Here is an 18,506-nt window from a genome sequence, read left to right as displayed (position 1 = left end):
ATTAGATAAGGGCATCGGGCGTACCAGTACCAGCGCTCTGTGGTACGTGGTGTCTTCTGCGGTCGTGTGACCCTTCTCATACACCGTTGGCTGCCTGCACTCCCCTAAAACTGCGGGATGGTTATTGGCTGCCACTGCACTCCCCTAAAACTGCTTTTGGGATGGTTACAGATACTTCTGGGTCTTCCTGCCTTTCATTCAGCTCCAAAGGCCAGGAAAAGATAGCCTAGGTGCCATACTTGTATAGCCAATGCTTCTGCAGATGGAAAAACACATTACATACACAACACAGCAAACAGCAACATTTAGTAGTACAAGTTCTGGCCAGATTCACTTTTATTTTTAATATTTTTGTACTACAGCCTTAAAACATCTGTAATATAATATTGGCTAGAAAGTTTCCGGCATACTGCATGGAGGGCCTGGTGCTTCCCATAGTTTCTGAATTGCATGGGAGAGCATTTCTCTTTAGGAAGATGGAGGTGGAGGTTTTGGAATTAAAAAGCTGCATTTCAATTCCAAGTATTCCATGAGGTGGACAGTTTGCAAAGAAAAAGCCTTAGCACCAACTTCCTGACGATAACCAAAGACTAGAGTTCTGGCTTCTCCCCACCATCCCAAAGCAGGGCATTTTGTCCTCAGCCCTCCTCTGTTCCGTCGCAGGGTGTCTGACATGCATTGTCCAAGACAAACCCAACTACAGCAAGAAGCTGTAGGGTGAAATTTGGTTTTTGAGTTGACAGACTTAATTGCTTTGAGAATTAGGATCTGTACCTAAAACTACCATCAAAAGCCAAGTGGAAACTGGTGGGACTTAAGCACAGCTTGGAATTGGAGAAAAACCACCCTAAACAACCCTATTTTCCAAAACCCACGTTCTTCAGTTATTCTGAGAATTATAAATGTACCAGAAAAAGGCAACTAAAAAATCACTAGCCTGATGTTCCTCTTACATCAAAGATGCAAATAAAAAGGTTTCAATTCATAAAGTTTTTTTAAACACAACACAGAAACGTAAGCATAAGTCTAATAAAGGATTTCATGTTATTCTTAAGGAGATAACAGTAACAGAAAACCCCCCTTTTTTTTTTTTAAAAAAAGCTAATTCTGCAAAAAACGATGATTTGTTCTACACTCATAGCACATAAATATAAACAAGTTTTGTTGTAGGACTGAGGTTTATTAATTTACGGGATTCCTCAGTAGCAACCCTAGTCCGAAGCAAATAAAGCCAGGACACAACACAGGTGGTGTGATACCACAAAGACTTTAGATTAGGGAGTGTACCGACGGGGTATTAAAAAAAAAAAAAAAAAGCAACCCCCAACCCAACAAAAAAACCCCCACTTGAATATGGTCAAAGTGATTTTTTTAATCATGACTTTGAACTTTAACTCTTTTACTTACTAAAAAGAGAACTTCTCAGTAAAGGTTATTTAGAAACATCATGCATTTTCTAGCTGAATCAGCCATTCTTCAGTTAAATTCTGGAAGTGCCTTTCACTCGCCATCACGGGGCGGGGAAGAGGGGAGAGGCCAATGCAATTTTCCTTAGAAGTTCAAAAAAATTTTCACATGTCAGAGGAGAAAAAAAACAAAGAATCCTCGCCAAGATTTTTGTCAAAAAAGGAACACAAAATCAGGAGAAGGTATACCGAAATCCCAATGCATCTTTAAAAGTGGTATAGGTATTTACGTGAGCGACTCACAACCCCAGGGCTGCATCGGGACCCTCCGTTGTGTTGAAACCACGTAGCAGTCACAATCGTTCTAACAGCATACAGATTATTACAATGGTATCTTATTTCAGTGCATAAGCATTTTGATTTAAGCCCTTAATATAACAGTAATGCAAGGAGTTCCTGACACCCAGATCTGAAAGAAAAAAAAAGTCTTACCATATCCTTTGTGTGCAAGTCTCAAACTATGTTTTTATGTGGTCACTGAATTATGTCTGACAAAATGCCTCTCACAGAAACAAGGAACTTTTGAAAATAATACAGAAACAAAATGAAATTAGAGTGAATTGATTTATTGATTTAAAAGCATGCTATTATTCCCGGAAGGTACAAAAGTTAATGGTTTGAATTTATTTGGAAATTAGACAAAAAAACCCCCACCACTCAAGTAAAAGCTTCTTCAAACAGAAAGGCTCACCATGTTTCAGACCTTGTGGAAAAACTTCAAGTTCCTTAATCTGCTGTGACTGTCAAGTTTTCAGTTTTTGCCAATTATCTTAATGTTATGGATCTTAACAGTATGTCCAGCGCAAACTATATTTAGATTGTTTGCTCAATTCATCTGTGCCAGAAAGGAACAATTACGTTATTTTCAGTTACCACTACCATTGCCTGAATTTGAATTTGCAACAGTAAAGGTAAAGCTAGACGTTTCTATCCAATCCTCTGGGAATGCTTTTACTGAAAATTACTTACTAAGGAAACAGAACTTGAGTTTATGCGCGTTTTTGGTTGGTTGTTTTATGTTAATATTCCACAAGATATGCATTTCATTTATAAAAATTAAACTACAAACAGATTTTAAATGAATTTGTTCTCTGACACAGTTCTCATTTTGTAATTTTACTGTGCTCTGATTTTTTTTATATTTTCTCTCAAATTACAAACATAAAACCAAGCCAAGTAGTACTGGTTAAAGTTATTCTTGTTCCTTTAAGACAACAATCTTTAAAAAAACATACTGTGCAAAAAAATACCTTCACCACACACCACAAACCCCAAATAGTTAAAACTATTGACTATAATGTGGTATATAGCCATCTTCTGAATGTCGAAGCATGACTTATAAAAAGTACTTCACAACAAATGCTTATTTAAATCTTGCCACTTGTTTCTTTTCATACAGAGCAAAAATAAAACCACATAGCAATGATAACTCCTTATCTACACAGTTGGGGATTCAACATTCTGCAGGCTGCAGAGAGGCGAAAGCAGCAGCAGATGCCACTGGTCCTACCGCTTCTGCACAGGGCAGGGAGCACACAGCCCTCTTCACACTTCTTCCTTAATAGCAAAGACAGACTTAAATTCAGCACCTATTTTGGTATAAAATCTCAACTCAGAGCCAGATTCTGTTGTGCTAGGTGTCAGACAGGAAGACAAATAAAGCAGCAATCCATACTGTCAAAGGATTGTAGTTTTTAATTGAAGCACGGACAGATGATGCCTTAAGGACCAGGATAAGCAAACAAATTCAGTTTCAAATACCTGTTTTGGTACCAGTCTTATCTGTGTGATTACATGAACTGATGAAGATCACTTACATCTATTTAGCATCTATTTAGTTATGCTGCACACTGTCTAGATCAGTCCAATTTCTGCCACCCTCAAAGTATCTTCAAGATCTGGCTCTGCCTTGGTAGGCTGTCAAGGATCTTGTCTTCATCTCAAGCTTACCATAAACCTATTTAAATAAACCAGTGCCAAAAGAGCCCCCAAAACATTTAATTTGCACCACATCATCACTTCTGCTGCTGCCTTAATTTTTCTTAACTGTGTCAGAACAACTTTTATAGTCCCAATCTTACAGCTTAGCTCTTCTGTACTTAGAAATCTCTTCTGGTTTTAGGCCCCCATCTGACACTTCTTTAAATCACTGATAACTTGCCTTGTCTTCCATAGACAAAAATCTTCAAAAGTCTTCCATGCTTTTCCTATTAATTTCTCTCTTGTCCCTTACAAGCAGAACGTGCTCTCTAAATTAACATACAAAATTATTACCTCTCATTCAGTCACAAGCCCTCCATTAGACACCAAGAGCAAGTTACACTAAACTGGTAGCTAGGCAGGTGATAGAGTAAGATTTTCTCATTCAGAGAAATAAAAGTCTGGACACCAAAATACACAGTTGGCTAATTATTATTAGATAACTGTAATATCATAGAAACCCCAAAGGAAGATGAGGGGTCCATTTTGCTATGGGCCACTGGTAAGGGCAATAGACTGGCAAAGATCTTACGACACGGGAAATCACATACATGCTTCCTTAGTATTAGTGATGAGGTTAACAAAACAACAAAATCTCCCAAGAGCTACAGCTTACCCCTCTTACCAACCCAAATGTATCTGGTGAGCTGGAGACAGAACCACCAGCTTGTCAGTATTTCATGCCCTCAGCCAAACAGACTCACTAAAGTGCTTGGTCTCCTCAGATGAAACAAAAGTGAAGGGATTATTTTAGTTTTTGTACGTTAAGAGTTTTAGTATAAACTCACAAGAAACCAAAATGCCTTCACATGTCCTTATTTCTCTTCCAGCTATTAGCTAGAAATGGCATGTGTACCAGAAGATAGAAACAAATATTTTAAGCACTAAAAATCATTGACTTCTGCAAGTGATATGGTTCCTACTATGCACCTATCTTCTTATGACACAATTTTTTTTTTTTAAGACATTCAACTGATTAGTGCATAGCAAAAAAAAAAAATCCATGCATTCCTACTGCTGGAATAGTTTAGGATCTAAATGACAGTCTGTCTTTTCACTTGAAGGAAAAAAACAGGGCCTGATAGATTATATTGAGAAAACCAGGTTTTCTAATGGATGCCTGATCTTCTACGTATTTATCTGCGACTTTCAGATTCATATTGGAAGATGAAATGTTTCTTCTCATTAGTAACCTAAAAAAACCCATACCTAAACAAAAAATAACATACTTAATTGTTTTAACAGTCCCCAGGAAACAGATTCTGACTGCTACATTTGATGTAAAATGCAAAGTCCTACACTTGGGACATACTAATCCCATTAAACAGAGCAGGCTCTAGACTGAATGGCCAAAGAACAGCATTGTAGAGAAGGACCTAAGGGTCCTGGTGGACAGTGAGTTGAAGAGAAGTCACCAGTGGACCCTTGCAGTGATGAATGCTAACAAATAATGGGCTGCATTAGCAGGAGCATGGCCAGCAGGTCAAGAAAACCGATTACTTCCCTCTATTCAGCACTCATGAGATCACATCTGGAATACTGTGTCCAATTTTGGGCCCCCCAGTATAAGACACAGTAGGGCAGGTCAAGCAGAAGGCCACCAAGATGGTTAGAAGGCTAGAGCACACAATGTACAAGGACAGGCTGAGGGAGCTGGGTTTATTCAGCCTGGAGAAAAAGGGAATGTAATTGTTATTAACTACCAAAAATGGGGGTTATAAGAGGAGATGGAGGCACACTCTTCTTGGTGGTGTGCAGTCAAAGAACAAGGGGCACATTTTGCAGCAGGGGGAAGTCCTACTAGGTACAAGGGGAAAAAGAAAAGAAAAAAAAAAAAAGTGTTCACAGTGAGGGCAGTCAAGCACTGGAAAAGGCTGTCCAGAGTTGGGGGTTTCCATCCTTGGAGATGCTCAAGGCCTAGCACAACCTATCTGACTCCAAAGTAAGTCCTGCTTTGAGCAGGGGACTGGACTAAGAGACCTCCAGAGATCCTTTCCAACCTAGATCACCCTGCAATTCAATGTGGCACCCAGAAAATGAGAGCAGAACTTTCTGCGTGAAAGTCCTTTTAAGTGCTCCAAACAAATACTAATGCCTTTATCAGGCTAATATTATACTATCCTCAGTGTACAGCAAGTATAACTAACATTGGGATTAAAATCCATGCACTGTGCAGTCTTACACCGTAATCCACCTAGCTACTCTTTCCTCAGATGTTACACGCCAGCCCTCTTCACTGCCTGCCCCTGCCAAATCCCAGGATAACCCTTCAACCGCTCCATGCTCCTCAGGACTTCTCCTGGACTTCTCCAGGCCAGACTCAATGGCCTTTGAGCCTTCCCAATCCCACTCACTCGTTTGATTAACAGGCATCGCATCACATCACACCACACATTTCATCCAACTCCTGTAAAGTAATAGCAGTAACAGGACTTCCAGGCAGTATAGCTGCTTAAACTCATTTTTCACTTTCTCTCGCATTTGTCATCTGACAAAATACCATACGTCAGGATTTCATAAAGTCAGTCATTTGCAAGTTATCTGGTCAGTTCCTGAGCCTGCTTTCCAATCTAAGAGACTGAAATCTAAGAAACCAAGCAAATTTGGTCTTTGTAATTCCATGCCTAACACCACGGGCAAAATTTTGCCAAAAACTAGATGCCTGTACTAAGGCAGCATGATAAGAGAAGAGGGAGGAAAAAACCTCCCATTTCAAAAATAAGCATAACAAAATGCTTTTGTGTTTAGTTGGGGTTTTTTTTCCTTAAAAAAAAAAAAGTGTATGAGAGGACCTCATTCACAGAAACAAAACCAAAGCTTTTGATATATGGAAGTTCACATACAATCTTCATGAATCAGTGACATTTTTTGAAAATAGTTTCTGTGTTTTACAGCTTAAAAATCCCTATCATAAATATTTGAAAAAGATATTTTAAGCAATTATAAAGTTACTTTAGATAATACCTCAATACAAAAAATTACTTTTTATTAGGTTTACTACTTCCCTGAATTCAAATTCATCCTGACGTAGAATTACAAGGAAGAAAGTAGATCAGGAGACTTGATTTTCAGAAATACCAACCAAAATAAAGTAAAAACAGGGAGCTGCGTATAAGCATAGGATCCTCTTACACTGATTTCCACAGCAAAAAGCCTTCATACTGAATTGATCATAAATGAATCTGAAACAGTTTTCTCTGATGAACCTCATGAAGTAACAGATCCAAGTGCTGACAGTAATCTACACCCTTGTCACACACTTCTCTTGAGAAGCTTGCCGTAAGTGCCCGTGCAATTCTAGAAATAGGTAAGAGCAAATAGCAAATATGAACATTCTGCCACTGCTCGATTCCCCGAAAAATATCTTAAGCTTTAAAATTTTTTTCTTGATCTGACATGTAACCGAGAATATTCTCTAAATTACTTTTTCATGCAATTACAGTTTTCCACCAGGATATGTGAGAATTTCTAAACAATGACAGGGGTGCTATGTACAGACCTCAGGACTGCAAGAGCACATTCTTATCACTGCTAACACTTAATCTCAAAGTATGCTATGTCTTTTTATGCTGATGTGACTTTCATATTGCATCAACCCAGAAGTATAAAAATACTGAACGTAAAAAAATGCAGTATTAATATGAAAGCAAAACTGCTCTGCTCAATAAATTTTAGAAGTTCAAAACGGTTATATTTTTTGAAAATATTATTCAGTAACGGAAACCTTAGTTTAAAGTTCCTCGATGTTTCAAGTTGGGGTTTTCCCTAGTGTCTCCTGATATGCAATGAATCTTCTCAAATTCATCTTCACATTGTCAAGAACACACAGTTGATCTGTACTATATTGTCCTTTGCCTTCTTTTCGCATCTGTAAAACCAAAAAACATATACTTTACTAATGGATCAGTTTCTCCTATTAGATCATCTAAAGTTTACAGTAATTGTAAATATGTCTTCTATCAAGGCATGCTACCCATGCCTTTTGAGAACTCCAACATGTTCACGTGTGCACATGCGTAGCTAGATTATTTCTGCAAGGCAATTTACTGTAATACATCTCTGCCTAAAACTAGGCTACTACTGGCATGCTATTTCACTCATAAATCTGAAACATACACTTATTTTCTGTAGCTTTTTATATGAAAGACCTTGCACATCTCATTAACCAAACAACTGTAGCACTGTCAGGTATGTATTTTGTGTGTATAGTGCTTAGCTTTAAGACTATGAAAGTCACTCCTCAGGCTTCATCTGACTAAAGAAAAAACATATTGAAGGTCATACCCTATTTAAGACAAGGATGTACCTAAAATTAGTTTAGAATTTTGGCCTTGTGATTCTTGAAAATACAGAATACATGATCTATTTTAATTAACCAACAGCAGAACAAAAATGTCCTCCTGCAACTACAGCAAGTTAAAAACAAAAGACGTCAATGTAACTTTAGAAGGGACTTCTCTCCCACCAATTTAGCTGTTCTCCTCCAGAGACATCAGCAGCATTTTTTTTTTCACAAGGGTTTCAGAACAATACAGTGATTTCGACATCAATAATGCTGATGGTGTAATGCAGATGTTGGAATGCAGATGCTGCACTGTTACCTTGACAGTTCCATGAACTGCAAGGTAAGTGTATTTCTTTCCTCTAAAGCAGAATATCAGGAATTCAATTATCTGTTTTCTTTTTTTTGGGTCATCTTATAAAGCCATACATTCCTGCTTAATTATCTCTTCTAGCAGCCCAATCTCAAACCTTTAACCCACACTGTGTGTTGAGACCCTGAGCTGGCTGGCATTTGATGCCTACCCTCATTTTGAACACTGGCTGAAATTCTTTCAGTGCTGGAAGCAACTTGATCTGTACCGCCGCCTTTTCTGCTTCTTTACCATCTGCAAATACATCAAAAAGTGCATCCAAGGCTTCCCCTGCTACCACAAGAGAAGATTCCTTCATAGCAACCTCAAGAAGAAATTTTCCAATCATCTGAAATAAGAGAGAAAATTTGATTTTTCCGGCGATGCTTAAGGAAATTGAAAGAAGTATCAAAACTGTTTTAGGCTTGCAATGCAAAGTTCGATTTTTCACCTTTAGTGTTTCAGCTGTATCTTGTCCTTTTGCCAGGACGCTGCCAGAAATTCCAAGGATGCTCACTACGTTCACTTTAACGCTGGCATTGCTGCTGTGAATACCAGCTTCACATAAAGCCAATAGCTGCTCAGGAGTCATACACTGTTTAGCAAGGGGGTGGGGAACGACAAGATAGACATAGTTACATTTTCATGGAAATTCTCAAATATGACATTTGGATCATTTGCTTTTACAGAACACAGGCAAATTTATAACAGAGAAACAGAGTCCTCTATTATGAAAACTACATGAATTCTGAAAATGTAAGCAGCAAGAAAACAGTTAAACTCTCCCTTTCAACTTTTTAAGGTGTTTCTTCCAGAACATAACCAAGGCTGTCATGAAGCTAAAGGAAAAAGTTCTGAGCCCAAAGGGATTTTCACAAACTTATCTAGCTCAGTAACTATTTCCAACTCATTACAACTTATAGTACAGAAGCTCATTTTTCAGTTTAAAGGAAGAAAGGACCAGCAGACCACCTAGTATTACGTCTTGTATAACAAACTACTATGGTTCATTCCGATATCTAGCTCACTAATTCATGTCCAGCCAAGATTCTAGAAGGACAACCAGCTTCAACTAGATGACATCAGGAAATAAAGAATCCACGTTTCTAGGTGCTAATTTACTAAATGCTTGTCATTTTATCCATCTCCTAAAGATACTACCTGTGGCTTATTGCCATTTTGGTTTTGAAATACCTTTCATCTGTTTCCATATTAAGGAGAAGATATATAAAGAAGTATTCCTGTAAGGTCCATGAAAAATACAAAGAGTGAATGCTATTAAATCTGTTCTTTCAGTGTTCACAGTTGCTGAAATTTAGCACTTCATTTAGATGGTTTTGTTTCAAAAACTTTCCAGCACAATCTCACATGAATTTGAACCTACCAGAGCATTTGAGTTTGAAAGCTTTTACCTGGGAGATGTTCTTTGATGCCATTGTTTGTAGGAGAGCCCTCAAAGCGCTGGTTATGGCTTCCAGGAATTCTGTGTCTGTAGGGAGTTCTGTCAAAGAGTTGAACCCAGAGCCAAAAGTTAAACAGGAAGATGAAGGATACAAGAAGCAAAGAAATACAAATTCCTTAATCCCTGAATTGTTCCTCCAGGTACTACCACAAACAGGAAGAGCTAGATTTTCAGAGACTGGTCTTTGTAGGTTGTAACTATAGTGATTTGTTTGAATTCAGTATTAATTGCATCTGGAAGTTAGACCACAGTTGGTCCTCATTTTCAGGCACATCCCTGGTTAAGACACTTGTGTGTCATCGTCTTAACTACAGAAGCTGACTGCATACTTCAACTCCTTTCTTCTGTCTTCCAAGCAGGCTTGTCAGACACCCAGAACACTGGACTCTTTCCAATTCATATAAAGAGCATGTTTTCTGGTGGTTTAATAACCTTTCAGAAATGTACGATTCAAACACTGCATTATTCTTGTTTGACTACACATTCATCAATACCAGCCATCATCTTCAATACATGTTCTGCATTTCTTGAAGCTTTTTATTTTCCTCTAACGTGCTCTTATTTTCTGGACTACTCCAGATGCAGAAACTCTTGATTATTTCATGCATAACTCCTCCTTTCCCATGTAAGCAACTAGATCTTTATGCCTCTTTTTCACCCTGTAAACCACAGAATTCCTTCTAACCACATGTTGGTATGTTATCAAATCTATCTGGCAGTTTCCATGACATAGCATTTAACTATTAAAAAAATAGCATGTTAACGAAAATGGACATGGGCCATTAAACTAATTTATTAGCACCCTCTGTCTTCAGCCAGCCGCTTCTCCAGTTTCATCTAAGAACTGACTATTGCGAAGCATAACATGTAGACCCTGAAATCTTGCAAGTCCTGCTCTTCAAGCATGAGACAAATATTTTATATGAGCTTCCTTGCATATGTCTTCATATTTATTTTCATTTCCTGCATTTTAGCTTTTCAAGCACTACGTGCTCAGTAATAATGTTCCCATAGACTGATCACATGCCTTTAATGACACTGAGAAAAAAGTGTGTTTTGCAGGCAGATGCATTTTCAAGCATTAATGCAGTGTCATACCATACACTACAGCACACAGGAACTACATACACCGCATTTGTGGCTACAAATGAAGATGCTTGAAGGAAGGGAAGAAAACTGAGCTTCTCAAGCTTCTAAGAGACAAGAAATGACAAAGCCATGCATATGCTAGACTTCAACAGATCTGTTTTCGGAAAAATGCTTTCTGACAATTTTGAGAATTGGCAGGCTTTTCCAGCCTCTAAGAATATCTTTTATTTTTTGAATAGCCATCATCACTGACCTAAAAACAAAAACAGATTATCAGAATAGTCTGAATGAAGCAGCCCGTCAGGGAACCAGATCATCAGCTTGGAATCACTTTTTTATTTTTTTTTTTGTAATCTCGGTTCAGCTTCTCTAGTGTCAGTAACAGAGACATCATAGCATAAATGGTCCAACAGTATTATTGGAATGATGCTGATCTGATGTATAAGATTACAGGAGGTAGATGGAAATGCTAACTGCTGCATGCCTACACTACACCATCCAATGATACCGATACTAGCAGATCTATGGGGAAACCATCACAGTATCTCTATGAAATAATGTGCCTTGGAGGAACTACAGTGGATACGTTATAGTGTTTACTGGGATATATCTGATATTCTAAAATAGTATTTTTAGAAAAATGAAATTTATTGCCTTCTCTATTGAAATCGACCACCACCATAACAGGAAGTTAAGCAGCTTTAATATTTAGTCATAAAAACTTTGCACATTTTCTTATTACAAATATATTTTCAGTAAAGCTACGCAATCATATGCATAAAGCATATCCTGGAGACAAGGCGGCTGCTATCTTTCCTACTGTAACAAGCATGTACATTCTGGAGTTTTTTGCAGCCACCACCTTTGCCATAATTTCATAAGATTCCTAGAAAAAATTATGTGAAAGACTGTGCTAGTTACCCTTTTTTTTCACGTCTATTTAAGCTAGTTTGCACATTTAAAACGAAAATGTCCTGTCTTCTTCATGGCTTGTCTGATTGATGAAAAACTGCCATTATTATCACAAATGTGATCAAGCAAACAGTTCTGGTCTCACAGCAAGGCAGGATTCATCCACTAACTTAGTGACTTTCTGCGTGCACACACAGAGACATAAAGCATATTCTTGCATTAGGAGCATACTTGCTCAAAATGCAATATGGATAAACACATCTTATCAAGGTACACCGTTTTGTCAGCACATTTCCAGCATTCGGTATCCTTATTTTGAAAAACCAAAAGGATAAAAATAGTAATAAAATGGCATTAAAACTTAACAACGTACATGGCTACCTTATATCTTTATGAAATAGGTCAGCAAGCCCCCTTTACATCTTACCCGTTTTAGAAAAGACTAGCTGCGAGAGATGCTGTGCAAGGGACTGAAGTGCTGAAACTCCTCCAAGACAATCCACATCTGACACTAACAAAATGCTATGAAGACATGTTAAGGCTCTACACTGCACTGCATTCAGTCTGAAACAAACAAAAAATGCACTTAGCAGATCTCTTTGAAAACAGATGTCGAAATACAAAGAAGGATCTTGAATTCAATAAGGCTGTGATCCGGTGTGCAGTTTACACAAACATTTGCACCTCTTTATTCAAAATCACGTATCAGATCTGCCATCGTCCAGATCTTAAAAGCAACCCAAAGATGGACAATCCTTCTAAGAGTTCTATAACAACTGAATATACATGAAAAATAGTAAGAGAGACAATGAAATTCCTACTTTTTAATTAATGGTTTCCAAGACGGATTGTGCATACAGATGTCTAGAGCAACACTGTTCGGAAAAGCAGTTTTTTCAAGAATCTGGGGAGGGGAAAAAGAAAGGTTAAGCAATAAAGCTTTTTTTTTTTTTTGGTGTGTTTGGGGGGGGAAGACTGAAATTTTAGCTTAATGTCAAACAGATACTTCAAACTACGTATTTCAAAGCTTTCCAGGTAGCAAGTGTATCACCTGCTAAAAATGCCAGAATCTTCCTCAATCACTCAAATGGTGCAATTACACACTGGGTTTAGCATAGCATATTTTAAGTATCCAACTGTACTGAAGAAAAGGTGATTTTCTAGGTCTCTGCTATTCTTTTTTATTTAGATCTTTCTTCTTACAGATTCCGCTACAGATTTTCAGATAGCTGCAAGTCTGAAAGACCTTGCCATGAAATTTAGACTGCTTGCTATTAAGTACAAAAAGCCTTGAATCATCTCGCACCTTGATGTCTTGGGTCAGAATTCTACCACGCTGCTGAACGAGCATAATAACTGATTCAAATGACGAACTTCATCTTTACAACCCCAAATAAGAATGAGCAAAACTCTGAAACAAGAACATCTGAATTCTTGTTAGTGTCAAATATTGTACTTCAGACACTATGTATAAAACAGGGGGAAAGAGGAACTCGCACTTTTTCAGTGCTGGCTGTTGCCATTCACATACGTTACTTCCACCTCACTTAGCTAATATGGAAATCTGGCAGTCATGCTTCTACTCAAAGTTTCCTTTCTTTTTGCAGGCAATCCTTTTCCACGTCCAAATCAAGGAATGACCTTTGTACTTTGGAAAAGCCAAATTAAGAAAAGAAAAAAAAAAAGTGCACCACATTTCTGAAACACATGAACCTTTTATTCCCACTTACATGAAGAAATTATTTAGGTCAAGACAGCTCACGTGATGATGCTCCACCTCTAGGCCAAAAAAAAGTGAAGCTAAACTGATTTAAAAAAATATTCTTCTCCAGATGGATTGGGATAATTTGTTTGCCTAACCTGGGATACAAATCAGGCACAAGGGAAAGACTGTACCATGTATTGGAAATAAAATAAAAGACAATACCTTCTTTGGAATGAGGTTGTTCAGAAATGCTGAGTTAACCTCATCAGAGAGGCACAGAGGTGACATTAGCAGCCCGCCCCCCTCATTGTATGAGTTTTCCATAAACAAGTCGCTTTCATCACTGCTGGAGAGTTCTTCCCATTCGTCATCAGAGGGATCTGAGAACAGAAGACAGTCTTGAAACATCACTTATGCAATAGGTATCCTACTTCCCAATTAAACTTGGCTCCAGCTCTTGGTTTAGGAGTCTTTGGGCTCTAATGAAGTCCACACAGACCAAGCGCCATTAAGCCACAGTTCTATATATTGTACTACTTTTGTTTAAATTGTTTTATTTTACAAAAATATCTATTTTCTAGTCACTCAGGCAAAAGTATTCTTATGAGAGAGGTTCTTCATACATGGGTACTTCCTTCTCTGATATTAACTACGCTTCACTTAAAGATATCAAAAAAAGTACAGAAGAAATATTTCATAAAGCATTTACTAGGATTTTAACTTGGATTGTACCATTTTACTTTCTGAGGTCGATTCAAGCATGCAAATACATCAGTTTAACTTAACTTGTTTACTAACTGCTATCAGTTTAAGGCAACTATTTTCCCTGGCAATACTGAAGCCACAGACAGATGACCTCTGACTGGGCAGTAACTGGGCTGGATGAAGATGTTACCGTCTCCACAGCAAGGCCAGTTGAAAGGAAGTGACGACAGCAAAACAAGCCAAAGCAAGCCAGATCATCTCTGTTAGCCATCTCAGGCAACATATTTTAAGTAAATTAAACTAGGTTTATACTTACATGATTTACTCTACTAGCAGATCTGTAAGGGCAAACATGGCAAGAGGGGTTGAGGTAGTGTTACCAACGGGCACAGCTACTGTAAAGTGAATGATCTGTCCATGGCTTAAGGCGGACTTGGCCTGACAAGCACAAGCTAAGTCCATCATTTATATTTAAACTGATATATCTACGTCCACAGAGTTTACACTGATTTATCTAAAGTTGTTTTAAACCTGGTTACATTTTAACTGGTGTGACACTGGTGTTTACGCAAGTCCTAAGTCTACAGGTTGGACTGATCCTCCTCACTGACAGGTGAAAGCTCTGCTTGCGTACATAGGTCAGGATATTTAACTACTGTGACGAAAAAATATCATATTCAGCCTCAAGTAATTTTGTCTGACAACACAGATTCACATGAGATCCAGGTACTGTGGTAACTATGGTAACAGCCATGCACTTTTTCTGTGGCAAAAGATAAATTCATTCATTTAAAATACAGCAAGAAAGTCTAAATGAATGCATTTCACCTGCACTGTGCGGCAGCTTAAGAATTTATCTGAAGGTGATGACAACTGTTATCTGGTGCAAAGTAACTCATCAGGCTGTGGCAACTTGATCACACAGGCATCTTCTTTTGCTTATGGTAATATCTAATTAATTCTACAGCCATAATATGCTAGTGTTAATAGCCTTTGCATGAGAAAACAGTTGTCTTTTATGCTTTACTAACCCACAGTAGCAACAAGCGTGAAAACAAAGCAGACATCCCCCTTTCAGTCAGTCTCTTGCCTCTTCTAAAAAAATTCCATCTGCATCTTTAAAAAGCAAAAACAAAGATCTCCTTTGAAAATTAAATTATAACTATATGAGCTGACCATGCAATTCAGCAACAACAAAGACAACAGTCATCGTATGTTCACAGTGAGTGACCAGGGCAGAGCAGGAACCGGATTCTGGTACATTAGCCCATAACTAAGATCAGGTTTCTTGTAACGTTCTTGGAAATACAGAAGCATTTCCAATGGCAATCCCATCTCAGCTAGCACTGGTAACCTACAAACTACAGACTGGATAGCAATGCTGGAGTCTCCTGGATGCCTTCCCGTGTCCCTGTTAAGGGAAGAGCACTCTCCTTCTTCCAAACGCAAGCCAGCGTTCAGTAAAACACATCTCTTGCCAGCCTGGTCATTTCCCTCAGTTCTGAGGCAAGCTGAGTGTTTCTATGAACTCAGCATAATGGCTAGAGCTATTTTAGTCCTCAAATAACTTGAAAATTAAATGAACAGCTGCCTCTGGATTCCTCTTTATTTCTACAGACTATTTTTCCGTCTGCCCATGAATGGGTAAAGTACTGTAGTGAAACACAACACAATCAACCTTACATTACACTGAGTGAATGGCAGAATATGCAGCTTATCCACAAGAGATTTTCCAATTAAAGGGGAGAGCTTATGAATTACAGCTCATTAGATGAGAAATGCAGTTATGAAATGAACTTCATATACTAGGTGCAGAATTTCCTTGCGCTGTAAGAGAAAAAAAAAATCACCATTGGGAATATCTGGGTATTACGGCGGATTTTATTAAAACCTGAAAGATTTACTTAGAAAGTTATCTCCTACACAATTACTTTTGCATCAGGCTCATGAACTGTACTAGCAATTACAATTTCTAGGTTTTGGAGGAGTTTTTTGAGTTTTGGGGGTTTTGTTTGTTTTTAAACAGAATCTGAGAATCATTTATTTTCCTGAAGATTCGGAGAAAAGCTATCAAAACTGAGTATCAGAGCTCATAGAAGATACAGAATATCTATTTCCTACTCCCCCCAGAGTAACAGCCTTTCTTTCTCCTCCGAAAAAGCTCATAGGTGGAACTCTGAACAGCCTAAATCTGTACTGCTGCCAGATTTGCATGCAAAAGCTGTCTCTCCTCCTTCTTCTGCAACACTTGTAGTATCAAAACTAAATCAAAACTAGAAGATTAACTGCTTTAAAAAATTGATGCCCCAGTCCTGCAACAGGATTCAAACCCACACTGTATCAGATGAACACTCAGACCACGCTCTAACTGAACAAAGAATTTGCTGTAATACTTTTTAAGAAATATCTCTTCGGCACAAGTGCTTTTTTTGTTTGTTCTTAAATGTTGGCACACGTAGTATCATGCAAAAATATGTAAGGCGATAGAAATTATTTAAATGAGGAAAAAAAATACTTAAATTAGTAATAGAAATTACAATCCAATCTGCCCCCTAGATGAGGGTATCAGGGACAAGAAGTCTATGTGCATTCACCCTTAAAAGCTAAGATCACCAAACAGCAAACTAAACATGATCTATTCCAGGGACCACAACACTTGCAATGAAAGAGATTCCTACAAACCTTCACTGCAGCACATATTAACAATGATTTCCAGAGCAGTCTGCTGAGCCATCAGTAATGCTGTCACTTCTTTCAGTTCCCACTTATCAGACTAAAAAAAGAAAAATATGAACCAAATTTAATTTTGTAAAACAACATTTCAGCGCAATTTAAAGTACCCAGGCTGCCATTTAAAAGCACAATCCAGATAATTCCTCTTCTCATCCCTCCCTATAAAAAAAAAAAAAAGGCAAACAAAACCAAGAGGCAAACAAAACCTATCATCTTTCTGCTGGATGCTTCAGAACAAATTTTACCTCTAAGAAACGCCACCTGCACTAAAGCTGTAACAGAAAAGATTACCTAATGTTAGCTAAAGCCCTAACAGAAACATTTATTTCTGTTACTCATTTCATGTACGCAATAGTGAATGCATTCATTACGTCTGTGCCATCTCCACTCACAACTGAATGGTTACAACCACTAAAAGTCTCACTTGCCTTATGCAGAGATCAGAACTTCCTGCAGTAGCTACAGGGAGAAGTGTCAGATAAGCCTATACCTTCCACTAGAGGAAAAAAAAGGAAATGCGCTTTCCTGATGTGCCATGCAACTTGCTTACATTTGAACAAGTTGAGCTGAATTCTCCATGCTCAGCTTTGAAGTTTTAGCTAAAATAGTCAAGCCATTTGGGAGTTAGGATTAGTAACACTAGTAGGTAGCTACTCTGGGCTAACGTTCAGTCAAGACCAGTCAGATGCTCAGCCAAATGCACTCAGCTCTCCGAGAGCGAGCCAGCCAGCCACACTTACTGGAAGTAGGTCTGAAATGTCATTTTCTCTTCTGACTTTTCCTTTTGGTATTTCTTCCATGTCATCATCTTCAGTCAAAACACGGCTATCTGTAACATCACTCATGTTTTCCTCAGCTTCTGCCTCCGCAGCAAGTTTTAGCCTGTTTTTTTCAGCTTCATTCATACGAATAATTGTTTCACCAGCATCTATTGCTAATGATTCTGAAAAAATCTTCAGGATTGCATTAACCATGCTTCCCAGGCTGGCTGTTGGAATGGTATCCTTGATATTCCAGAAGGTGCCTAAAATGAGATAGTTGAAATATTAAAGTCTGTTAAAATACTCAATTCCCAGCTCTGTAATAGCCATATATTTTGTAAGGACACAGCCTCCACTAGTTAAAATACTCAGTGCTTATATTTCAGTACGAATGTTCAAGTCTTTTCTCTACAGACTTGTATTTTTTTGTTTAGCATTTCATATACTAATCTGTAGTAACTATGTTATGCCCACATCTTAAGCTTAAGTAAATTTCAGCATGTAAGGACATACAGAATATTTATGCGGAGCAATCTTGGTGACACTTTTTACCTGTGATAGCAAATCCACACAAGATAACCATTTTCTAAGGATCCTCAAATTAAACTTATTTATTACACTCCAGTATCAAAAATCACCGTGGTTGAGCATTTGAGGTGGAAAGAAGAATGCAAGATAGAGAATCTGAGGTAAAAACCTACGCCTATTAAGATCAAAACAATTCTTGTACTACTTACTGACTCATTTCACTATTGAAAACCAATGAACAGTTAAAATGGGTTCTCACACTGAGCAGGTACTGAATTCAGCATCAAGCATTTAAGACAGTTTTAAAACTAGTTGCAAATATTTGGTTACTCCAAAACACAATCCCAAGAGGCATAAATAACCCCATGAACCATCTATACAGGCTTTGACGATCGGATGTCCAGACTATAGCAGAGAAGACTAAGCCTTCTGTCCTTCTGTTGTGGTTTAACCCCCGCCAGCAACTACGCCCCACACAGCTGCTCGCTCACTCCCCCCCGGTGGGGTGGGGGAGAGAATCAGAAGAGTAAA

General features: G+C 38.1%; 1 protein-coding gene across 3 annotated transcripts in view; it reads right to left on the bottom strand.

The window, feature by feature from the left end:
- Positions 1 to 6,207: 6,207 nt before the first annotated feature.
- Positions 6,208 to 18,506, bottom strand: part of HEATR3 (HEAT repeat containing 3) — a 24,922-nt gene continuing 12,623 nt past the window's right edge. The window contains exons 11-20 of one of the 3 annotated variants that reach the window (XM_009276710.2): positions 17,427 to 17,710; positions 16,636 to 16,726; positions 13,471 to 13,628; positions 12,365 to 12,447; positions 11,971 to 12,107; positions 9,493 to 9,581; positions 8,532 to 8,675; positions 8,253 to 8,429; positions 7,171 to 7,314; positions 6,208 to 6,743 (exon numbers count right to left, since the gene is read on the bottom strand). In XM_009276710.2, the coding sequence (XP_009274985.1) occupies positions 7,195 to 7,314; positions 8,253 to 8,429; positions 8,532 to 8,675; positions 9,493 to 9,581; positions 11,971 to 12,107; positions 12,365 to 12,447; positions 13,471 to 13,628; positions 16,636 to 16,726; positions 17,427 to 17,710 (1,283 nt within the window). In that variant the 3' untranslated portion in view covers positions 6,208 to 6,743; positions 7,171 to 7,194. Of the gene's footprint in view, positions 7,315 to 8,252; positions 8,430 to 8,531; positions 8,676 to 9,492; positions 9,582 to 11,970; positions 12,108 to 12,364; positions 12,448 to 13,470; positions 13,629 to 16,635; positions 16,727 to 17,426; positions 17,711 to 18,506 lie in introns of all 3 variants that reach the window. The other 2 variants (XM_009276711.1, XM_009276709.2) reach the window with 2 other exon arrangements.

The sequence above is a fragment of the Aptenodytes forsteri genome, unplaced genomic scaffold (genome assembly GCF_000699145.1).
Source record: "Aptenodytes forsteri isolate BGI_AS27 unplaced genomic scaffold, ASM69914v1 Scaffold33, whole genome shotgun sequence".
Lineage (NCBI taxonomy): Eukaryota > Metazoa > Chordata > Aves > Sphenisciformes > Spheniscidae > Aptenodytes > Aptenodytes forsteri.
This window is presented reverse-complemented; position numbering and strand designations above follow the sequence as displayed.